Here is a 26429-nt window from a genome sequence, read left to right on the forward strand (position 1 = left end):
TGCTGTTATTATACAGCAAGGTTTCATCTCTCCAGGTTGTTCCTGTATCCCATGCCAGTAGTGTACTAGTGTTTGAGGTCAAAGCATGTCAGTGGCTGTAAAGAGCCAACCATTGTGGGAAGGTGCTGGGTAGTTAATGACAAGAAAGAAATCCTTGAAGATGTGGAGACAATTTCAGTCTCCTGGAGAAATGACATAGGAAGAGCAAGACTATCTGAAGATTAGGCTTGCAAGCAAAGCTTTCTTTCACCAGGTACTGGAATATAACTGCAGAATGGATACGATTTATGGAATGATTTTGTTTTCTATAAGCTTATTTAAAATTAAGAGCTGCAGACGTATTGTCCTCTTAGTTTTCAATATGGTTGTGTTTCTTAGAACAGTGGTGTCAAATAAATGAACTTCAACAGTGTGGTGGAGCCCATGCCACTGCCGTCGCAATTATTATTTATTTCACCTTTGTCAGTTTCCATGACAGCTGGTGACAAATTCAAGTGACTTACAGATTGTTGTTAGTAATAGCATAAAGCTGAGGTGTGATCCTATTTCACACAGAGATAACCCTGCTGACATGATGGTCCCCCTGCAGAACTGCATGTTTATAAGGACAGTAAGTCCTGCTCTAATGTATTCATGGGAGTCGTATTCCCAATGGGATTCCCAAGCTAATATGTAGCGGTACGTTCTCATTAAAATGAATATTTTAATGTGTACCATTATAACACATGAGAAGGCTGTCAGCCACCCAGCAGCCTTGTAGGGGCACTTTAATGAAAGCACAAAGAACAGCTCAAACGGCTCAAATCAGTTACATCAGGCCCAATCAAGATCAGAAGTAATATTTCTGGGGATAAATGAGCTAAACAAGGGTCAACCGACATGTCCCAGGCCTGCGTGACTAAAAGACACCCCTGCACTTTTCAGAACAGACTACTTTTACAATTTAAAACACGGCAGCTTGCGAACTGAGCGTATTCCTGCACTCATTGTTCTTCTAAAGTTCCCCTTGTGTATTCATCTCATCTGAAGTAATACATTCTGTGTCATCTTTTGTCCATCAGTAGCATTTCAACCTTTTATACTTTAGTAGTGGTTACTTATAAAAGGAAATCCATCCAGTTTGCCCCTGCCTGCACATTTTGTTATATAGAGCTTGCGTATGTCCCATATCTGCATTCAGTGTTTTGGTTATTGTCTATAATGAGTGACGTTATCCAAAACTAAAAAGTAATGCTAAAGAAACTTTAAATTAAAGCTTATTATTACGAATTATGCAATAAAGTCATAAAGAAATGTGATCTCTTTATAAAGGCACTGTCTTTTTCTAGTCAAATGGAGTCTCGTTTTGATCTTGTGGGGAAGTTGCAAGACATTTTGTTAAACAGGCGACTTTAAATTACAGATGCAGAAAAGAACTGCAATGTTTGATCTGAGGATGTTTTTTTCATTGGCCTGCTTCATTGATGATGATGACGTATATACTATATAACCTTAGAAAAGTATAAGACACATTTTACAAATCATCATTATTACAACACAACAGTGTAAAGTTACCATGTTTACTGTGCCACAGCAGGAGAGGTAACATTGTACCTTATTTAGCTTGGCTGCAAAATCTGTCCAATGATCAACCTGCTAATTAACCTTTTTATGTGGCGTTGTATCTCGTCCTCTGTTTTTGGATTACAATGTGTGTGCATTTCACATCTCCACGACTAGATGTTATCAAGTACAATGCTTGTTAGTCTTTAACTGCGATGATAACGGGTATATCTTTGAGCTTTGTCCGAGTTCAAACAGCATTAAAAAGATCTAAACATATTTTAGAGGTTCAAACGCTGTAGATCTAGATTAAGATAAGGCCAGTGTTTTTAATGTCAGCCTTTGTTCTTCTTCATAAAACTGCCCCCCTTGACTTCAGTGGTTAGAAATATATATATATTTCCAGTAACAAGAAACGATTTTCAATATTTGAGTGTAAAGGTGCTTCTAATCCTTTCATCAGGGTGGCCTTTGGACACTAAACATATACGGCTAGACAGTAATGATCTGTGTGATTAATGTTAGTACTTAGAGATTTGCCCAGGCTGCTCACTTGACTCTCTGATAAAACACTGTGGAGATTTCATTATTTAGTGAATAGTAGAGGTGGAACTGACCTACATAAAATGCCTCTATAAAAAAAAAGTAGCAATCGTTTTTATTTTAACGAAAGCAGTTGGTCTACTCTCAGTGGAAACCAGATTGTTTTTATCAATATTAGAAAGTCAGACTGTAAATTCAGCCTGAAACACACTGGAGAAAGACAATCATTTGTGGTGCTAGTTCAGTGGAACAATGGGATGCATCCAAAGTATGACTTCCATCAGTATGTATACTGTATTTTTACTATTTCCACAGGCTACAGCTATGGCCAAAAGCTTTGCATCACCCTATAGAATTAATTCATTTTGCTTCATAAAGTTGAATGAAACCTGCTGAATAATGTTACGTTAACATATTGAATTATATACTGCTTTGTAGTTTTCCATATACTTATTATATAAAAATTATATAAAATATAAAAATTGAGAAATCTAACCTAAAATACTGTACTACTATTATGGCTTCCGGTAGACTTTTGAGGTATCATTTTGTAGTTTCTTTGATTACATGATGTTAAATAAAATATCTATATTATGTTCATATAGTTTATTTTTTAAATGATGTCTCAATTCAAAAATTCCAGTTGATGCAAAACTTTTGGCTGTAGCTGTATACAACTCACCATCTTGTCACATTTATCTCCATGTCTCGTTTAAACTGCAATCAGACATTACACACAAGTCAAAAACCACCTGTATGGATCCAGTTTTTATATAATTGCTAATGAATTCATATCATTGTAACTTTTAATACTCATCTGGCATTTTTTTCCTCGCAATTATAGGGAGATTTAATAGAACAGATTCCCAATAATCAAAAACGGGTTTTACTGTCAGAAATAAAATGCCCCATATTGGGAATGGAAATAAAGTAGGGCTTCTCTGCTACAAAGGCTCATCTTTACAACTCAAGTCCTAGGAGATCAAAGCAGTGTCCTGTGCAGCACCATGGAGAGCGACCACAGAGAACACTGGCTGTGCACCACTCTTCATGACTCTGTGAAACAGCCTCAAAGCGAGGTTAAATAAGAGATCCCTAATAAACCCCAAAAATAAAATAAACAAGCACGCCTGCCCTTCACAGATAAATATAAGAAAGGGGATTCTGTAAAAAAAAAAAAACTATGGCCAAAAGTTTTGCATCACCGTATAGAATTAACTAATTTTGCTTCATAAATTCGAATGAAATCTGCTGAATAATGTTATGATAACACATTTAATTACATACCGCTTTGTGGGTTTTCATATACTTATATAACATGAAATACTGTACTACTATTATGGCTTCCAGTAGACTTTTGAGATATAATTTTGTAGTTTCTTTGATTACATGATGTTAAATAAGATCAAAATTATGTTCATATGGTTGTTTTTTTTTTAAATTATGTCTCAATCCTAAAATTCTAGGTGATGCAAAACTTTTGGATATTCCCTGATCTGTGGTGACATTCAGTCAGATTTCCCAGAGCTGCATTGACCTGCTCAGCATGAAGTTTTAACACCTACTCTCATGTAATGGAAATTATTGTAATCGAGCCCTTTTAATATTGAATTTATGCGTTCATGTTAGATTAGCAATGTTCTTTGGAGTGAACCCAACCTCTCACAGGGATTATTTTATTATTATTTGTTTATTAATGTATTTTTCATAACAACTAAACACTTTGCTTCAGGAAAGATATGAAAATGTACTCTACTGTAAGCAAAGGCAGTTGTGTTTTGACAAACATCAGCCTTGCACAGTTTATTAGACTGAATCCCATGGCTTTTAAAATGGCATGTACAATAAATCTCCTTAAATCACCTGAAAAATTATGCTGACACATTTTTAATGTAGAAATACTAAAATAAACAATTTTTAACTCAAAATCTTGCTGCTGTAAACCTCTGTTCCTCCTGCTACTGTTTCTCGTAGCGGTATGAACTTGTTGGCAGGCAGACAGTGTAACCAATGTCAATTGTTGTTGTTTTGTTCTTTTCTTGCATGTCAAAAGCTTTCATTTGCACGCTAAAGTGATTCATCCTAAATAGAAAACCTCAACAAATAAATTAATTAAATACAATATCGAATTCAATTGTTCTTTTTTCGAATCTGCTATGTTGGGTGCATCATACCTTCCCCGTTACTGGTTCTATATTTGAAGATGCGCACAGAAGCAGTTGGAAAGCCAGCACCGGCCCTCGTTTGCCTTATCTGCTTGGACAGCGTGCTGACATGCCATCTGACAGCTGGTGATGTAGAGAGGCTCCGCACTGCCAGTCACAGCTAGGCAAATATTGCACATCACTGGTATGAATAGAAGCACAAAAATCAGACCACAGCATTAGCAGAAACTGGCAAATCTTTATGCTCCAGCCCAGACTGGAAGACATTAAATCTTGTTGAGTCACAATGAATGCTGACTTTCTTTGTTCATATAATCCCTTATATGCAAAAGCTAGAGGAAGTATAGACTCTCTTAAAATGGCAGCTGGGCTTAGTTGGACTCCAAGCTCATTCTGTATAGACAAATCTTGCTTTTGGATCATAGGCATGGATTATCCCAAATGGGGTACACATAACGCCATTCTAAGGAATATATATATATATATATATATATATATATATATATATATATATATATATATATATGTATATGTAGTGCAAGCATGTCTGTATGTCACTGTGGCAGCACTGATTTGTTTTGTAAATAAAGTTTGTTTCATTTGAAAAAGTTTATGTTAAATATGGCAGGGCTGGGGCTAGAATCCCCTCCGACAGGTGTCACCCTTATTTTTACACATATCTAGAGAACTGCTCATGCAACTGTGTTGGAACTGGGTAAGAACATTCTTTTGTACATTTTCCTCAGGAAATACAGTATGTGTGTTACTGCCATACTTGTTGCTAAAAGTGCAGGCCCACGTGCATTTATTTGAATTTAAGTTAGTTTATGTCATAGGAGCTTGTACTGTATGGAGCAACACACAACTTCTGCTAACTACATTTATGGCATAGCAGAATCTTCAAAAGCCAACACTGTCATCTGCTTTGTATTGCCTTCAGAAGCAGTCATTTCACTGACAAAAGGTTTTCATTATTACTGGCTGTCGGTTTGAAAAGCTATTGGAAAGATATGGAATAGAGGAGATAATAAAATCACTATTCACTGTTCAGGATAGGCGTAGAAGAAAATCCAACATTATCATACTTTTTTGTCAATCATTTTTATTATTGCACCATACAGCTATGGCCAAAAGTTTTGAATCACCCTATAGAATTAAAAAATGTTGCTTCATAAAGTCTAATGAAACCTGCTTAGTAATGTTATGTTAACATATTTAATGACATTTATATTATTTATTTATTTTAATTATGTCTCAATCCTAAAATTCTATGTGAGCAAAACCTTTTTCCATAGCTGTACACTGTGTATTCAAATACTAGGTGTCCCTGCAGCCATGCTCAGATGTTGTCTAGATGGTAAAAACAAAGCTACAGTAGCAGCAGCAATGTAAATGTAAGGGGAAGCTGCACTGGTCGTTCTCCTCTGGGGCTCCGGGTTAATTCTGACCCAGCACAGCTTTGTAAAATATATCTGCCACTTCTATTTACCTTCCTGTTTGTTGATATACCTGTTGTCCCAACATTTTATCAGTCCTATAAAATGTTGTGGTTCAGGCATCTTCCACTGAGTTTCCCTTGTAGTCTGTGTGCTGGGGTTCTAGATGAACCAGTCCAGACTTATAGAAGGCATTGAGCATAGCACTGAGACAAAATATTAGGAAACTTAAAGGGTGCTACTGTATGTTGGGGTCCTGGCTTGATGGGGCTAGTCAGTGGGAGAGTAGGGTAAGTCACAAACTGGTTTGGGCACATTAATGTATACAATCCCTAAATGGACTGACCTCCTATCGGGGTGCTATTATAAAACTCAAGACCTGGTCTGGGTGATGCCTGTTTGAGTGCTCATGGCTTAAGGCAGTTGCTGGATGATAGAGTTTTATACCATCCTGAGCATGCTTTACATCTACCATAGACCCAATTTAATAACTTGTAGCAGGGAACAAAAGTTGATAGATCAATTTTTATTTTGATTCACCATCTAGGATGTGTTAATTAAAGCAAAATGAATATCGTTCCAAAATCAGTTTATATCACATGCATTTATAGCTTCCTAAAACACCTTTTTCATGGTGCCACCTATTAATAGAAAAGTATATTATACTGAGAAGGAATTATGCAAAAGTGAATTACATCCCATCAACTCACTCATCACCTAAAGCTTGCCAAAAACAGACATACGGGTAACTAGGCATGCAGAATTTTAATAGACAGCACTTATCTAATTGAAGGATTTTTCAGGATGTTGGAATGACTTTTGTCTGTATAATTGACATATAATAGCTATTGATCACAGCTCTAGAAAACTGTACAGGGTAGAAAGCTGTGGAATGCAGCGGTTGGAATGCAGCGGTTGGAATGCAGCGGTTGGAATGCAGCGGTTGGAATGCAGCGGTTGGAATGCAGCGGTTGGAATGCAGAGGTTGGAATGTAGTGGTTGGAATGTAGTGGTTGGAATGCAGCGGTTGGAATGCAGAGGTTGGAATGCAGTGGTTGGAATGTAGTGGTTGGAATGTAGTGGTTGGAATGCAGTGGTTGGAATGCAGAGGTTGGAATGCAGTGGTTGGAATGTAGTGGTTGGAATGTAGTGGTTGGAATGCAGCGGTTGGAATGCAGCAGTTGGAATGACGCGATCTATCAGATGTAGTTTATTAATTAATTGTGTCCTGACAGCCTTTAAATACCGTAGGTTCTTTACACAATTATTTTTTTCCTTGTTGTTGAACGATGCTGTATTGCTTGTCTCAATCCTATTTCATGCTGAGTGATACAGTATGATGTGTGGAAATATGAATAGAGACAAGCTTCATAATCTATTAGCCACAGGCAATGTGATCAATCTAACTGCTTTACATACACAGGGGGCTTAAGACATAAAGAGTTCAATTGTGTTGGCATGGTTTTATATTGCAGATCGTTCTCCCTGGCTGTGTTGTGGTTTATTCTGGTACAGTTCCTTGGTAGTCAACTGATTTCCTTGTTAAACTGTGTTCTGTATGACATGTCAGCTTTTGTCTGACTGTCTGTATATCTGTCTCAGTGTTGAAATGGTACATGGTAGACATTTTAAATATAAAACAACAAGGAACTTATTTGGTTTTAGAACTAATCTAGTGATGTACAGTGATTTCTGCACCCTCTACAACTGTGATATTTTTATTTACTAACTCACACTTTAGGTGTGCCACAGTTGCAGAGGAGTCAGAAATTACAGTTGCACACCACATTTCTGTTCGTTTTCACTTCAAGAATTCAGTTTTTAGGAATCCTTTGAGACAACCCCTGTGGTTAAAAAAAAAGGCATTTGGTTGTAAGCCTGGTAAGTGGTAAATGACGACAAAAGCAGAAATAATAACAGAGGTTTTATACGTACATAAGAGAATATTAAGTTACAAAAGATAGCACAAGGGTAACTACAATAGTATGACCCAAATTCTATAGTACCACAGTGGTAACATTTCCATATTATGAGCAACAATGGAATGAAAATAACATGAAATGATTCCCATTGCTGTACTATAGCAGTAGCACACAATGTTCTACCATGCTGATATTATTACACCGTTTAGTAACCTGCACATTTTTTTCCCAATCCACTGTGCTGTCCTTGTCTGCTAATGTTTTTTTTGTTGCAATAGATTGATTCTGTAATGGCTTTCCAAATGGTATTTCTGGAGTTTCAGCAAAGGCAGTGCCAAATTCTTTCACATATCTGTTGAGGCAAAACTAGGTGGGAGGTGAGAGCACATAAACAGATTTAAAGGTATAGCTAACAAAATACTTTCATAAATGTTCAGTTCCATGCACATTAATTATACAATTGAGTAGTTTGAAAGACGCCTGCTTTAGCAAACATTTTAAAGCATGCTGTCTGGTACTCCACTAGGTAAACCTAATCTGTCTTTGCAGGCCTTGAATTCAGATAGTCTTGCACTTCCTTGGTCATTTCACCTGGACAGTGGATGACCAAGAACGACTTTCTTTTCTGTCAGTTACCAAGCAGCTGCTTCCCCTAATGACTGACATGCTTTGCAGCCAGTAAGATGCTTTGACCCCAAAAACTTAGGTGAAATGACCTAGGAAGTGAAGCAGTAACAGATTTCCTGGGAGGCAAGGCAAGCAAACTGAGAACTGTCTTTTACTATGTAGTACCAGATGTTAAGTTTTAAAATGAAGATACATGTTGGCTTTAACCTGTTTCCTTCATTCCCTCCTGTATCTTCTCATGCCTGATCTGAGAGTGGACATCACAGGGGCGCCAGACATGTCTGATGTTTCATAAATAAGCTAACATCTCCTGCTGGTGGCTTCACAGTGATAGCAGTATCTTGGCTGTGGTCACTGGTACACAAGCCAGCTGGTAACACTTCTTCCCTGGCTTAACCTTCCAATATTCAGACGAGACAACCTAGTGGCAGTAAGACCAAACATCCCAGCAGTCACTGAAATGAAAACAGATTTCTCTCCTTGTGTGACCGATTGATTATCACAGTATCACACGTCTTCTGCTCTACCTGTAGTATTAATACATAACTACACAAGTCAGTTTTAAGCTTTTGACTGCCACACAAATGTTCCTGCAGTGCCACAGTAGAAATTGCACTTTTCTATTGTTCTGTAGTTTAAAAAAAAAAAAAAAAAATCAATGGGCCCTGTAACAAAGCTTAAGCCACGGTCCGATTTCTTAATAAAATACTCTAGACTGATGTTGGTTTCTTTGTCAAAAGGCTAGAACACTTTCATAAATATCAAACTGCATTTCTTTTCATAAAAACAGATTTTGAATAAACATTCTTTATATAAATCACGAGTTAAAGCTTTATGAAGAGGGACCTGTGGAAATGCACAAAGTGGCCCTTTGAGGGGAATTATTTAACACTGTGTCATTCAGCTCTCTGACAGTTTCACCAAAGCAGAGTGTCCAGCTAAGAAACCTTGGGAGACTGTAATAGGTGTGGATCAACAGGAAGGAGAGGGCTGTTCAGTGGAGTTTTATCTTCAGAGATGATGCACCATGAACGTTCATGAGCGTCTTCTGTACTATCTATGGAAAAGAAAGCATGTTTAACCCTACAGTAAATCTGGAGCATCAAACCCTGCATCTGTTTAGCAATGTCATTTTGAACAGTGCGAGTGGTTGTTGGATTTGAATAAAATGCAAGATAGATTTCAAAATACAAAATAAATATTCACTCAGCAACACCAAAGAAGTTCACTTAGCTCTTGTTATATAATGTAACACAAGCAGACATATAAAATATATTTGCAAGGATAAGCTTCCATCTTTCTGTTCTGTACACTTGACTCCTCCCTGATTATAAAGGTTCTCTGGGGAACCAGGACTTTGGAGAGTTCTAATGCATGGTAATGAGTGTGGTTATACTGGGTTTTAATATAGATGAAAGCTGAGGCATGGCAGAGTAATGTGTGGTGTGAGGGAGGGAACGTAGGTGTTGGTAATGTTCAGAGAAAACCCTGCCTGTGTATTGCAGTGCTCTTCGGGAGTCAGAGAAATTGAGTGCTATTTTTGTATTCAGGCAGGGGGAAGATCATGTGCTCTTTAGAAGTAGCATTCTCAAGAGAGTCTGAAATGTGCTGAGAACCCAGTAATAGTCTGAAACATGCAGACACCACTGGAAGACCTGGCCTTGCTCCTAATATGTAGACAGGTAACACATGTCTAGGAGCTTAAGTTAGGAGCCAGTGCAGTCAAAACAGAGAACAAATTGTGACAATATACAGAGTTCACCAAAACCCTGGCAAAATTGGCATTAAAACACAAAAGAAGTGTTTGTTTTTTTTCATATTTTTTCATAAATTTCACCTTCAATCTGGCAGCACTTAAAAGTTATTCAGGGCTCTTATTACATGGCACGAAATTACAGAGAATGGGTTCTCCGGTTTCCACAAGCTAAGTACTGTAATCTTTACCAACATGTAGGCTGGCCAAGGTATCTTACTGCTCATTTTGTTGTGCAATGTTACAATTTCTCTCGTTCTTAATTTACTTTTGCTTGCTCCCGATGGACATTCTTGGTGTGGGGGCGTTTGAAATAGAGCACAGCCATTTTTACCTTCCAGCACTTTATCAGAAGCGAAACCTTCTTTTGTATCAGGCAGGCATGCCTTGAGTTTGACATTACAATCTATATTAACTTATGTCTCCTTGTCTTCATCCAGAAATGAGAATGTGAAACTAGTGGGGTGGAGGTGGGGGTGTGAGAAATTGCAATTAAGATGTAATTTAACTATAAGCGCACTTTTCATTTAGAGACAGCCCCTTCAAAACCAATCCCTTTTCACATTAAGAAAGTGTCATTCTTAACGAGCTTGCAGTCTCCTTTAAAAACTCACACAGCCTCCTCTCTGGATGTCTTCCAAGACTTTACATAGACTTAGAGGAGATTCGCCAGGTTTCCACCAGCTAAGTACTGTAAATGAATTCAGAAAATCAGATCTGGGGTTGTAGGCGACAACTGTCAGATAGCTTTCTCATAAAATGTGAGTTATGAGCTGGTCTTGATTGGATACAGTTATGATTTGTGTCAATGGCTTGTCAGATATAATTCTGTACAGGGAGTGGCTGGATTCAGACACAGTCTGGAAAGATTGGAGCTGGCAGGAGCTTTTATAAAATACCCTGTGTAATGGCTTGTGTACACTTTCCTATTATGGTTGTGCATTCTACATCATGCAAACAAACACAAAATAATGGTTTACCGGTAAATGTTATACACCATAAAGATTAGTTTAAAAATAAAACTGTTAAAATGTGGTGTGAGACATCGATAACACTTATTGAAGTGAAACAAAGGAAGAGCTAGAGATATTATGTCACACACCTTGCTTGTCTAGTTTAAGAGTCTCACACACTGCTGAATATGTAAAAGTACAGCGGAATGAAACTGCGCAATACCATTGTTATACACATCATCTGGGTTACAGCCCTATTTGAGAGGTAAGGACAGAAAATATATAGATTGTGTGGTGCCAATTCACTAAACGTTTATTTCACTAGCTTTTTTTTCTGTGCCTTTAATCTCTGAAGGCCTGGGTTACAATCACATGTGAAATGCGTTTACACAACGCAGGGCATGGTTGTATGACAGGGGGTGTTCAGGTCGGATTGAGGTGCACTTACTTGCTTGCAGACCTGTGAAGGGAAAGCTCAATAGCGAGTCTAAATTCACAGTCACCCAAAATTCAAATAAAGTGGGGAAAATTGAAAAATGCAGGTGTCTCAAGGCCTGATTTATTCAGCTGTTAAGATTTTGAGTCTTCTCCACTCCCCGTGTGAAAAGAAATAAATCATATTTCCACCAGCAAAAGAAACTGGATCTAATGCATTTGATTGGATTTCTTTGAAGCAATTTTGACTGTAAATACAGGCCTGCCATGCAGATCTAATTCTCTCTCTGCTCTTATTCATCCAGTTCCATTGGGTATTCCACAGGGAGCATCACCTTGGCTTTGACACTCCAGCGGGTTAGGGAGGTCAGATCAGCATGGACTGTTTTTTCTCACCTCACTACAGCCAGGTGCCTGGTGAGCTCAAGTGAACACCTAAAGGGTCTAGTAGCTTCCCAACATCTGGGAGGGGTAATTGGACACTATAAATTAAAAAAAATACATATACTTCCTGTCCACGATTGCACAGTCCATTACGGTGGCTATTAGGGTGTACCAATTCAATGAGGAAATTCCAGATTATAGGGACAACTTTTTTTTTTAGTTGTTCTCATAATTCAATGTAAATTGAATATAACATGACAGCGTTAACTTACTGAAACACAAGATAGGACCCAGTACTAAGATTCCAAGTGACACATAGACAAGTCCAACAGCCTCATGCAAAAAGGCTACAAAATGAAAGGATCCTTTTACACTGCTGCACCCTGATGCACGTTGGTAAGCTATCCTGTATACTGTGCAATCAATTGTGTTATTGACCTGGCACTAACTGAATGAAAATGAAAGTTTAGAAATACGTTTACAAGAAATGAATTTATTGGACCATGTTGTTCAGGTATGCATTACTTAATTAGCTTAATAATGACCTTCTGTGTGTAATATTCTCTGCAGTGGGCATTCCTGCTCGATGCTGTAACTGGCCTTGTTGCCACAGTCAGTTGTCTAGGTGGAATGCCCCCTGTATAATGTAGTCAGTCACACGTGTAGAAGCAGTAATAGGCAGGCAGGGGCTGTTGAAGACTCCCAGCTGCAGCAGGCTTGTCATTTCCAGCTGAGCTGCCAAAAAGTAGCAATATCTGAGGCATTCTTTTGAGAGGGAAGGGACTAGAAACACAGAAATGGAGCTATAAATGCCACAACCGGTGAATAAACAACAGCGAATATGTAGCTTCTTTCACCTGCACACTGTCAGGCAGGACAACTGGCGTCATGCCTGGAAGGAGAACCACAGATCTGCTTAGCCTCTTTCTGTCAGGAGAGCTGCCCAGGTTTCAGAGTCTGAGTTTCTGGAAGGAAACACAGCAGAAAGACATTTAAAGAAGTCTCTGGGTGTCTGCTGCTGTCATTTTGTAAATGTGTGGTGTCATTTGCATAAATCTTGTGAAAATGTATATATTACAATTACGGGTATGAATAGGAGAGGTGGTTGTACCAGTTGTAAATATGAACAATACATATTGTAAAATTTGTTATTATTGATTTTATCTGTATTTTATTTTTTAAATATGAGCAGGTACTAAAATTAACTGGGTCATTGAAGTGATGATTAATGTAACTACGGTATGGAATTTATAATTAGAAAATTGAACTTTTAATAGATAAAAGTTCAATTTTCAGTAACCGATAAAATAAGAGGCAAATGTCAGGGGAGAAGTCTCTCAGTGTATATTAATTCTTATAATTATTAAAATAATGATTTAAAAAATACCAGTAGTATTCAGGTAGTAATGTTGATTTAAAGGACTTGCAAACGTGCATAATAATATCAAAAGCACTACTATTACTACTACTACTACTACTACTACTACTAATAATAATAATAATAATAATAATAATAATAATAATAATAACAATAATAATAATAATAATAATAATATATATTTATAGGTTAAAAAACTGTTTACACCAGCTTCCATTTACCTTGCCAATGAGTCTCAGTGCGCCTTCTCCTGATTAAATACATTATCCTGATAATGCCAGTCAGCTGTCAGAACTTTCTTTCCCATACAAGCTGCAGCGGCTTTAAACTCCTGAAAATGTTTTTGCTCTCAGCTTGCCCAAGGCAAACCGGTTTCCATTGGCCTGGAATGTTGCAGTAGCTGTCATTAATGCAAATGTGGGACCAGGCCAGGCAGGGAACTCAGCACTGCTGTCTTCAGGGCAAGGGGGTGAACATTTTATAAGGTTACAAGTTAACATGGTTGGCTACATGGAGGGATAAACATTGAATTTTAAAGGTTTAGTGTCTCACAATCATGTTCAGTTTTCTACTAAAATATAATTTTTTATTATATTCCTCCGTAGTTTGTTATTCTCAGCACTTTTGTTGATAGTCGATTGGGCAGCAGTGTGGAGTAGTGGTCAGGGCTCTGGACTCTTGACCGGAGGGTTGTGGGTTCAATCCACAGTGGGGGACACTGCTGCTGTACCCTTGAGCAAGGTACTTTACCTAGATTGCTCCAGTAAAAACCCAACTGTATAAATGGGTAATTGTATGTAAAAAATAATGTGATATCTGTATAATGTGAAATAATGTGATATCTTGTAACAATTGTAAGTCGCCCTGGATAAGGGCGTCTGCTAAGAAATGAATAATAATAATAATAAAATAGTCCAAGTTGTTTACATCTCCCAAAAGATAGTTTTAGGGGTTGCAAGATTCCAATCCTCTTTGAAACGTGTTTGCTGAGCTAACAAAGAAGCATGCCACTGCTTGCAGCAAAGGAGGGTTATAAAGTGACAAACTGGGCTATAGATCAGGAAGCAAAACCATGAATTGAATTTTAAGCAACCTTTGCCATATAAATAAATGAAGATACCAGCTTACTACAATCGATTTAGTAAATAATTGATGAACTACAAAAAAGGAAAAAAAAAACAATTCCATGAGGCTTTCTGGGACATGGTAAATGTCAGAACACCTGGTGATGGAACAGTTTTCCTGAGATTCTGCAGGGCATGTTGCTTGCTTTTGTCATGCATGGGGAATCCACACGCCTGTGTATAAAGGAGAAGAACAGCAGGTGTTCCATTGGAACGGAACATTTTCAATAGCTTGCACCACTGATAAACCAGGACAGTTTGAGAAAGATGTAAATGAGACTCATGTGATGAACTATATATTTGAGAAATGATAGGACTGCTATAAATGGAAAGTAATCATTCACTCCAGAGCAGTTTTACATTTTGACTTAATAAATATCTTAGTAAGTTTGTCACCCCCTCTTCTAAAACAGATGACAAAAATGTTTGTCTACTTAAACAAACACCACATTTATATAAATTGTGGTAAAGTAGGGGGAGGTTGTGTGCAGAGCAGCAGAGACTCTGCACATGGGTGTGTGGGTGTCTGGTGAAATTGTGTTTAATTGAGTGATTGAGGTGTGATTGGAAAAGTTTGGAATTGAATGAGTAATTGTCAATCTACCCCTGGCCACTCCCAATAAAAGAGAGCAAAGGATGAATATTTGGAGTGGGTTGTGTAGGAGAGTGTGGAGCTGAGAAGGAGTGAAACAAGTGAGAAAGGTACCATGATAGCTAGGCTTGGGTGCTGTTTTGTTTATTTTGAAGAGTTCTGTGTGTAGGGCATAGTTCAAACTGTTATTTTGTTCCTGTGTTTTTTTGTTTTGTGTTTATTAAAAGTACACGGAAAGCACTGTGTTGTGCTATTTTCCTACGTTGTCTGTCTTGGCCGCAAGCCACTCTACCACACAATGCTCTGTAAAGAAATAATTTTGACCACACAATATTGCAGTGGCACCCCAAATGTTATCCGATTACTACCAATGCAGAATGGGTGGGGTATTTGTTCTTCATGTTACCCACCAAAACAGGCATCACATCGAATTTTCCAAAATGTATATATATTTTGGACATTACTCCATTCAGTGTTACTACATCTCATGTTACTGTGCGGTGCAGTGTGTGAAAGTGCTGCGCTGTTTCTAGGAGTTTTAGGACAGGTTTTGAAATCACTCCGTAAATAATCTGACAGGATCTTAGGATCGCTTCCGCAGGGATGTGACCTGATCAGGCTGATTTCCCGCTGGATGGAGAAAGGATGTCTTCTCTCGTGAGCTTGCTTCTCCTTTATCACTGCATGCGGTGCTGCTTGCCCTGCCAGTCACTGGTGTGGCATGTAAGCTGCATGTGAGTGAATAGAACTCGTCTTAGTGCCATTAAGCCAAGGTCTTTGTGAGGAGATAACGTTAATCTATGAAGGGCATTCGCGTTTGCACTCATGAATGCTGAAATGTCTTTGCTAATGGTCTATAACACTAATTCTTTTAACCATTAACTTAATTTGTGTTTTTTAGGCATTTTTTTGTCATTAAATCTCAATTAAAAAAAAACAAGTTTCAAATCAAAAGTATTAACAATTTAATTACCATCCGTTATTTGTAATTGATGCAGTTTCTTGGCTATAATCAAAAGCATGGGCAAAAGCTATTGTTTTCTGATAGGAATAAAACAATTGTATAATATAAAATTAGCAAGAACTATCAACAACTAAATTGTGTCTTTTATGCCTTTCAGAAAATTAGATTTTGTTCTAAATGGAGCCCATAAACTTGAACACTGTATGGACCAAGGACAAACCCTGCTCTATTTTCCCCAAGCACAAATCCCAATGTAAACATATAGGCTTTTCCAAAGTGTCCAGCTGTGTACCTCCCAGCACACTCTTCTGATCGATACAGCTTGCTCAACGCTCACTACCGGCATTCAATGTTTGTGTTACTGTGCCTGTTGATTGACGCCCGCCGCATATAGACAGATCATTATTGTCTTCTGGGATGTGTGTCATTGCTTAAAGACTGTTGACACGGTAGTCCTTGATTACCCGTAGGCTGTTGCTGTCTGATAGTAGTGGGGATGCTCCCTGTTATTCACTTTGATTGGATTTCCAAATCCTGTTATCTTCTGATAACACAACCTAGTACAGTTTGGATAAAGATGACTGCATAATGGTGCCTCGAGATATGTCTTCTATAATTTCTACCTGTTGCTAAAGAAACCACACCCGTACAATCTAGGGCAATACAGTGTAGAATAGCCAAAATATCTGTCTGAACTATACAAACTGAATCATGGAACGTATTGTCACACATCCATAAAAGAGCAGATGAATTAAGAATTTAATAAGTAGACACTTTTGTACACTTACAGAGGTACAAAGTTGGTTCCTATTGCAAAGGGCAAGTCGGTAATATCAGCCATTAAACCTCTGTTCCCTTTTAAGTATGCAATGTAACCACCTCTTGTGACAATAACTTGGGTCAATTACCATACATCGTTGTTTTTTGTGGGAAAGCCCTTTAAACAGGCTTTAAAATGATATTTGCATTATTTTATTTATTTATGGTGTTTGTAAACCGAGAGAGGACTGTAGAGATTTACAAAGCTGTTAATTGTCTAGGTCCCCCCCCCCCCCCCCACATGGAGAACGATTTGTTCAAAGTCGTTGAAACAGCCCTTTTTTGCTACCTTCAGATGCGTTCATTGCCTGTGGGGCATGTGTTACACAGTTCTGGGAAGATAAAGCTTTAAGATATTACAGAATACCCATCATTCCGTTTGTCTAATAAATGCATCTACCGATATGTTTACAACCAAGACAGCGTGCACATAGGTTACATATATTACTGAAATGTGCCTGTCTAAACTGGGGTCTATGGGAGAGTGATAACTCATGGCTGGTTTCAGAAATGATCTAGCTGCTGTTTCTACCATGGTGTTCCTTGTCACTTTTAATTAGAGTGCAGGTGCTGACAGCAATGCTTCCGAGACAGGACAGGTGAAACCAATTCATGCACACACTACATATCGATTGATAGCTTCCTGCCAAATTACTGTGTCCTGGGAATCCACGGTTTAGAAAGCATGTGTTGGGGATAAATAAGAAATGGGTTTTAAAGGAACTTCTTTTATGCCCTGACCTATAAAAAATTCAATGTTGCACCCATCCCATTAAATAGATGCAAAAAATAAAAATAAAAAGTAAATATTTTGGACATTTTGGTAATATATTTTGTCAAACAAAAATACAAAATGGACCCCAATTGTCTAAACAACGTGGATATTGCAATTTGCATTTTGAACTGGCATACCATTCCGTGTGGTGACACCGTGTGAAGATGAGGTACTTTTTCAGGTTTATCTAATGAAAACTGGACTGGCAAAAACTGTATATGCAGGTTGCTTCTATGATTGTAATGAAAATATGAGAAACATCATACACGGCAGTTTTTTTTCTTTTAGTTATTATGCTATGTTGTAAGGTTATTTGGTTTTTATCGTGACTACCAAGCAAAAACGATGAGAAAGAAGAAACTATTGATTTCCATGTCTGCCCGTTTCTTCCTGCTGTCTGTCAGGAAAATCCCTGTGGCTGTAAACCAAAGCAAATTAATTTCAGCTGAGACCCAGGGACTCTTCAGTGCCCCTAAGAGAGAGAGAGACAGAGGCAGCCAACTCATTTACATATTCACAGACAGAGAATTATTCACAATTTCATATCAGAAGTATTTCCAAGAAATGAAGTAGTGCAGTTGTTGCTGAAGCCCATCTGTTATTGTGCTTATACCATATATATATATATATATATATATATATATATATATATATATATATATATATATATATATATATATATATATATATATATATGTGTATACACCATGCTTTGACTTTGCTTTACTACTCTTTGCTATACTTTTACCAAGGTATAGCACAGCTACATTTTATAAGGGTAGTGTTTTCAACTTCCTGTCAACAGCAAACAAACACAATATTCAGGCTTTTTGCAGATGGCAACAAATCAAGGTTTAGCACAGCTTTTATTTAAATTTGTTTACTGGTGTTGGCCAAAAGCACTCTTCTGAAGTTTTGATGTTGTGAAGTATCCAGAAAATGCTCTAAATAAATAAATAAATAAATAAATAACAGCACGGATAGGAATCAGAGTGTGCAATGTTCCTCTATTGCAACAAAATACAGTTAAAGTATCCACGTTCTTTACAAGTTTATAGGATGGACACCTGTTTCATTTTATTGTTTTGTTTTGGGAGTGATTTATCAGTTTATTGGTTAAAACCGATTAAATGCTAAACATAATAAAGGAGGTAGTTACAGAGATTGAACCCTGGTCTCCGTGCCTGCTTTGCTACACAGTGAAAAGAGATATCAGTTTATGACTTATCCACATGCTGATTCTCATCCTGTCACCAACCATGCTGAAAGTGTAAGAGTGTGGGAGCCAAATCCAAAAAGAATGAATAGCAATGCAGCTAATCAGGGGTAAAGTACACATGATATAGGAGAGTGTAAAAAAGATTGAACCCTGGCTTTCTTTGTAAAAGAGACAGGCTCTATCAGTGGAAAGGACAGACAGGCTTGTCTGTTTAACTCCGGCAGTTACCAGGTTCATTAAAGCTTTAGTGATTTGTATATGTACTGTATTCTGAGAAGGTCTAGCTTTTGTAATCCTGTACATGAAGCTCAGATTTTCAAAGATATAGGGGTTAGACAAACATGGAGCATATTCCTGTGTAAACAGCCTGCCCCTGGTCATTTTGCAATATAAATGGTATTCTGGATACCATAAAAGCTGCATTTCCCTGTTTCAAGTCAGTTTCAGAAGGTCTGGCAGACTTTCAGAAAGGTTTATAGCAGGTTTTTCTGTATGGGTCATTGTGCAGAACTGGGATTTCAGCAGATTTCATCACCTAACTAGCCTGGATGTAATGTATCAGAGCCTGCCTGCGCTGTTTTTTTTACACCCTATTGACTGTGATATGGCGGGTGTTTCTTTTGTTGTCTTTCTCATACTTGACTTGCAATTCCAGTTCTTTCAACATTTTTTTTGTGCATGATGTCTGATGGAAGAGAAGGGAAATGGAAAAGTTAAATGGATTTCAGAGCTGAATTTGACATGCAGGCAGTCAGCTTTGAGGATTCCCTCTACAGATTTGACGGTCTGTATTGTGGCAGTGATAAGTAATGGAAAACTATCACAATGGAAAACACACAACTCTTCAAATCTTTGTTGTTTGTGTTCGCTAGACATCATTACCTATTGATCCCACACATTTACCATACATTTTCTTCATATTGCAGTACTTACAGTAAACAGTAGTACATCACATTTATTATCTACATGTAGTTACATCCTAAAGCACTGTTTTTATCTTCGAAATCAATTGCATTTCTTTTGCTGTGGCATTTCCAGAAGATAAAAAAAAAAGTAAAAACATAATGAAATATTGGACACTATTTTAAGGACTGATGTTTATAAACATTTTACTAGGAAAAAAATAAACTTAATTTAAAATTGTCTTTAAAAAACAGTTCTTAACAAAACATTCCTTAAAATAGCCTGTAAAGCTTTGTGAATGGGGCCTATCAGGGACTATTTTAAGGAATGTTTTGTTATGGACTTTTTTTTTTTAAGGCTGTTTTGATGAATTAAATCATGTTTGCCAAATTTGTTTTTAATGTTTTTGTAAATAAAGTTTTGTTAAAATTGACAGACAGGGTTAAAAAAAACCAGCTCTGTAATACCACGTGCAGAATGTAGTCAGACTTAAGGGGTCAATTCTTGTTTTTCAATTCCAATTGCAATTAGTAGTATTCTGTTAAAATGAGCTTCTCACAGTGGCAACACATTACTGTTAGTCAATTAAATTGGCTTCAAATGAAAGCAGTTGAGCAATAACACCATTATGTCTCTATATATAAACTCCAATTTATATAGGGAAAAGCACACAAGGCCAAACATGGTCACCTGTATTGTAGTTTAGTTTTGATCAGTGTTTTGTATAGCCTTTTTTCAAATGTTTTGTATGAATTTGTACAAGCCACAGCCCTGCTGAAGGAACAACATCACCCCTAGTCATACCATTGTTTGTATCTCGGTGGGGGTGCACGGTATTGGCCCTCCTAGTCATACCATTGTTTGTATCTCGGTGGGGGTGCACAGTATTGGCCCTCCTAGCCATACCATTGTTTGTATCTCGGTGGGGGTGCACGGTATTGGCCCTGAAAATGGCCCTGTTTTTTTGGTAGCTCAGCACTTAAAGAGCACCTTGGTGTGACATCTTAAATAATGTATTCTTCTTGGTGTTTGGATGTACTGTGTACATTATTTTCTGTTTCAGTCATCACATCCTAGTGAATTTTTAAAACATGTTGCCCACTACAGCTTTTAGACCATTATCTAATTCCGGAATCTGTCTACGTTCATGATTCCGAATCAGGAAACGAATTCATGCTGCCAAATCTCTGGGCTTCTATCAGCATGAATGTTTGATCTTATTCTGATACAGGCAAAGGGATTTTTCCTGCTGGCAATCAGTGGGTTTATACCAATTTAAAGGAATGGGAAAAAAAGACAATATAGAACCTTAGAACCACAGGGTCACAAGATAATCTCAGGTTAAAATTCCCCAAAATAAGGCAAAAGAATCCACCCATTTCTCTGCTATACTATGCATAATAACACTTCTCGGTAGTACTAAGAATAAACTTTGGAATAAAACTAGGCAAACATAAGTCTTTTGTGTTCTGAAAAGCAATGTGATTTCTAACAACATATGTTGTATCTGTCTGTCCTGAAATATCTATATTGAATAATATCTAAACTCTTGGTGCTAGAATTAATAAACAGTGCCATTCATAGACAAGATCCTTTTGATTTGATGTTATTACTAAAATAAAGTATTGTATGGTTTTTAAAATGTATTCTGTTATTGGATTTTTCAATAATTGTCTGTAATGAGTGCTTTCCAAATTATGATCAACACCATTAATTAATTTACATGTATGAATTTTCCATTTGACTTTGGTTTTTAAGAGTGCAGGCTTTTTGTGAAGTCTTTTGGTAATGAAATGCATATACATTTAGCTTGATGAATTTACCTACTGTATCAGTTGCAAGGCGTGTGGATCATTTTCATCAAAAATCTCTGCTTCTATCCACTACCCTAGGCAGTTTCCAATATACTTCATTATCCCTGCTGTATCTCATGTGGGCTGAACAAATCTGTCAGGAAATACATCACTACACGCTCGACTTAAACTAATCCTTACCATTGTCAAAACAGGTTTGCGACTGTAGTCCATCACTTGAGCCATCAGTTGCTCTTCGTCCCCAGGTGTTGCTACAACTGTTTAAATAACATCCTCATAACGTTTTACACGTATAACTTTAAAGTCTGTTTCAAAGTTATTTTCAAAATGTCCACTCTAGTGATAGTTTCAGATTATTGACCATATTGTCAAACACAGCAATAATGATCCATGATGTAATACGGAGCAGAAAAGCCACAGCACTTGTTGTTGTTTTTTTTTTTTTTAATCGCTCTTCCTGCAGTGATTTAGAGGACAGATCTCAAACCCCAGTGCACTAGAGTGGCCATTTTGAAAAGAGCTTTGAAACAGACTTTAAAGTTATAAGTCTAAAAAGTTGTTGAAAGGATGTTAACAATGAAAAGAGAAATTACAGGTACGTTATTTAAACAGTTGTAGCAACACGTGGGGACATATAACGCTGTATTCGGTACTCTTTAAGCTGTGGAATTAAATTTGTCTTGCAGGGAAATTTCATATCTTTAAAAGAAGGCTATAGACTTCCCGCAACTTTAATGACAAGAACTGTCCTGTGCAGTAGCCCTGTTTGTGAAGCACTTTTACATGCACGAAATTCCTTTTAAGAAGACTGTATTAACCTATGCAGGATAGGACTGAACCCGAACACATTTTGTAATAGATTTGTTGCATTTATTGCCATTAGCAGTTTGGTTTGCAATTGGGAAAGCTCTGCCTAAACAATGCATAATTGAAATCCCATTGAATAAAACACGACCAATGTGTACATTTTCAGAGGGATCCCAGTAGTTAACTTTAAAAGGGGTGTACAGAAGAGCCATTTCATCTACTCATATTCATATTTGTTCTCGGAGGAAAAGGAAAATTTCAGAAAGTGACAGACAGTACTTTAATGTTTATTTAACAAGAATCTCAACCCCATATACCCAATGTGTATTTTTATTTACTTCTTTATTGTGTAATCTATAAAGCACTAGTTCCATCTCCTCCTTGTATGGGTTGGCTCTTTATCCATAGACTTGAGATTGGCTGCCCAATGTGAGCTGAAGAAATGCATTTTTTACATAGAAAAATGATGTGCTACAAGTAAGTTTAGTCATGTATAAGCTGTACTCTTCACACTTAAGATTTTGAAGTAAGCGCAAAAGCAATGGCAAATGTTCTCAGAGGAATTAAACAACTGTGACAGTATAGAAGTCTTATACTGTTAAAATGATTTTCATTCTCTCTGACTATTTGTATATCCTTCAAATAGGGTTTGAATGCTATTTAAATGACCTGGTTATTACAAAAAAGGCTTTGTTTATGAAATTGGAATGCTGTTTGAAAAAAAAAGAATGGCAGCGATGTACTTTTCCAGCCTCGTTTGCAATGCAAATGAATGCAGGAGTGAGAAAAGAAAGCACTGTCAGGATTCCTATCAAATCTAAACTTCATCCCACCTTCTCATCTTCCTTAACAAGGAGTGAAAATGGTGGTCTCGACCTGCCAGGGTATAACAGGCAGCTTGTAATGGCCTGTGCAGCTTGCAGGATTGGCCTTGGGCCTCAATTTGTCATCATGCCTGGGTCTCTCTATAAAGCAGTAGCGTGGCTCTGGTATGATGAATGGCTGCGTTTCTGTCTCTCTAATATCTTGCTGTTTCTTTTTCATCCCTAGTGGGATACCTGGAAAGAAATGTGGGATCATTATCTTCTCTGCTGAAGAGCTGAGCAACTGTCGGGTTAGTACCAGCACACTTCTTCTGCTTTGTACTTTCAGCTGTTTCCTGCAGCATTGTGTCTGATTAATGTAGGAATAATTGAACTGAGCCATAATAGAATGCAATTGCATAAATCGCACATTGGCGCATGCGTATTTTAGGAAGAGTGAAGGCCAGTGGATTCGGCTACAGTCAGCCACAGAGCTGGCATGTAGCTTGAGCTGTTTTTTTTAACCTTCCAATATTAAGTTGTGTTGAAAATATCCCTTCATTTAAAGTGCATATGTCAGTTTAAAAGCTCAGTGGAGTACTCTCCCTTTAAGAAGAACAGGAAGTAAAATCTTAGGTCAGAGTGGCAAGCGGTTCAGAAGGTGCTGAACGGGACAGTGCTCTACAGGCAGCTTGGAGATTAAACGTTTGAATGCACTTCCAGGACCTTTTAAAAACGACTTGAATCTACTTAATAAAGCTGCAACTTGAAGAAAAGAATAAACGTATTATCATTTTTTAAGGGTGCAACAAATACACACAGAGCACTAAATGTTGTAACAGTCCAACACAAATAACACTGACCAGTATCTTAATCTAAAAAATGATACTGGAAGCTTTGTATTGAACATACCACTGCAGGAACTCCCAATTAAAACAACTTCTTATTCTGAAGTTCAGCACGCTAACATCACGCCCACTCCCCTTAAGTTATACTAATTCAGTCTGTTAAAGATACAAAACAGCATAAATCTAAACTCTAAACTCATTTCACTTGTGGCCTGAGCTGGACCAGTTCCAAAATGACAACTACTGTAGGTAGCAGTATGCTGCTAAATCCTATTTAATTCTATAAAAAGGTATTACATTAACAGCTAGAAGTGCTTGTGAAACTAGCCCCGGGCCTCCCAAAGAGGGAGTCATGAAAGGCCAGTGAATTAGCCCACCACACCACCTACACCCTGCAAACTGATGACTTTGAAAGTAGTGGGCTGCAGTAACTGAACTGTATTTAAAATGTAGTTTAACGTATTACATTTATTAGAATAGCAATACACAGGTTCCAGCCCTATTTTGAAACAAGTGCAGTGGTAATTTTTCAAAGAGGAATACAATTTATTTTTATATTATTTGTCACTTTTTGATATTATTACTTAAAACTGAAATGTATCACAGATGAACAGTAATAGTTGAGATTTTTGTAAGTTTGTATGTAAGTTAATTGTGACAAAGCCTGGTAAAAAAAAAAAAAACATTCTTTAGTACAAGTTCTTGAGAGACCTAGGAACTGCTGACCTACATAAGCTTGAGGTTATAATTATACAAGCCGTTATTGAACATTCAGGACTGTGAATGTAGGTATGAATTTTCTTTTGCATGGTACTCACTCCAGGTTGACTAGTTATTTCAAAACAAGAAAAGCTGTCCTCTCTCACGTTAACAATTGAGTAACAGTTGCAATTAACTTAAACACTGAGGGCTAGATGTACTATGTTGCTGCTGTCACAAACCAGTTGCAAACAAGTCGGAAGTCTAGGGTAAAATGTACTAAACAAGCACAATGCTGTTAGCAACTTTTTAGGGAATGCTTTGCGGCAGCCATTTTTCTTTGTGGTTCAGCCTTAGATTAATATGTAATTATGGGCGTTCCTGCATAAATTCACAAACATGGGGTGGAGATAGTTCAAATGAGGGTTCTCAAATATTATAATGAGACTAGCTGTGGGCAATTGCAAGACTTACAGTTGCATCAATTTGTTAAGAACTTTTGAACGCACGATTCAAACATTCAAACAACATTAGCAAACCATAAAACAGTATGAAAAACACTATCCCCTAACCATAGCTGCTGTGATTGCAACAAGAAGACATTGTATTCAGCAAGAATGAGTGATTTGTAGGATAAGAAGAGAAAGGGTATTTCGTACCCACATTACTGTCTTCGATTTAAATAAAGACCAAATTAAGCACAAGTACAGGCTTGGTAGCCACGTAATTCTTGACCTGCTGTCTGATTTAAAAGATAACCTGGAGCCTGTCACCCAGAGAAGCCATGCTATCCCTGCAGTGATCAAACTATTGTCCATCCTACATTATCTTGCTTCTGGGTCCTTTCATCGGACTGTGGCACATGTTGCTGGCATTTCCCAGTCCGCTATTTCTCATGCTTTGCCAGTTGTGCTTAATGCATTTTTGAGGCGAACACCCAAGTACCTATTTTTCACAAAAGGCAGGGTATACTTACAAGCCTTGAAATCAAATTTCTATGACATTTCTGGTTTCCGCAATGTGTTGGGAACAATAGACTGCACACATGTGCCGCTAAGCCATCCAGCTCATTCTAAGCATCTGTATAGGACTAAGAATTCTATTAATATGCAGGTGGTTTGTAATTCTGCACAATTTAGCACTGCACCACTGACTAACTTAAATAAAAACTGACAGTATACATTTGGCTTATAGGCTACTCATGATAATACGAATTAGTGGTATAATGCAAAATTTGTTGCTGGTCCCTTGAAATTCGTATTAACGAGAATTGATTGTCCTCCTGTAAGAATCATAACTTGTCTAGACTACTATGTAGGCAAAGTTAAAAATAATAATAATTTAAAAAGAAAAAATGCTAAAATCGTTTGGTTTCAATTTAAAATAATCTTTTATTCGCATTGTACACCAATGTGTACAATGCAGCAGCATGATTTATTTTAGCACTATAAACGTATGTGTGTGCGATTTTATTGAATGTTTTTAAGCCCAAACATGTCCTGCTTACCGAGGTGCTACTGTAGGATTATAAAAAGCTTTTTGATAGAAACACATTTTTTATTTGGGAGTGAAGGTGGGTCCCTACTATATAATCTGATGGGATTAAACTGCCTTTATTTATTTAGTTGAAAAAATGAGATCTCGCTAAGAGGACGCAACAAATATTTAAATTAGTCTCTTTTCATTAACATATTTTCTCTTAGTACATACAACAAAATGTATACTTTGCGAATTGTCGCAACGGAAATGCAAATTGTGTTATGTTTGCGCTGCGACTGGCCCATTTTAGTACATCTACCCCTGAGTGTTTTAAAAGCCAATTGGAAGATTATTTTCCTTTCATCCAGGACACTGATATTTTTACAGCCGTACTGGCATACTGAGGTCATAGTAAGAACTCAGCACTGTGGAGGAGAGGACAATA

General features: G+C 37.4%; 1 protein-coding gene across 1 annotated transcript in view; it reads left to right on the top strand.

Moving 5' to 3' along the window:
• Window positions 1–26429, top strand: part of LOC117413631 (copine-9-like) — a 122264-nt gene that overhangs the window by 41234 nt on the left and 54601 nt on the right. Inside the window, exon 8 of the mRNA XM_059000226.1 lies at window positions 23206–23269. Within this exon, the coding sequence (XP_058856209.1) occupies window positions 23206–23269 (64 nt within the window). The remainder of the gene's footprint in view (window positions 1–23205; window positions 23270–26429) is intronic.

The sequence above is a fragment of the Acipenser ruthenus genome, chromosome 25, assembly GCF_902713425.1.
Source record: "Acipenser ruthenus chromosome 25, fAciRut3.2 maternal haplotype, whole genome shotgun sequence".
NCBI classification, from domain to species: domain Eukaryota; kingdom Metazoa; phylum Chordata; class Actinopteri; order Acipenseriformes; family Acipenseridae; genus Acipenser; species Acipenser ruthenus.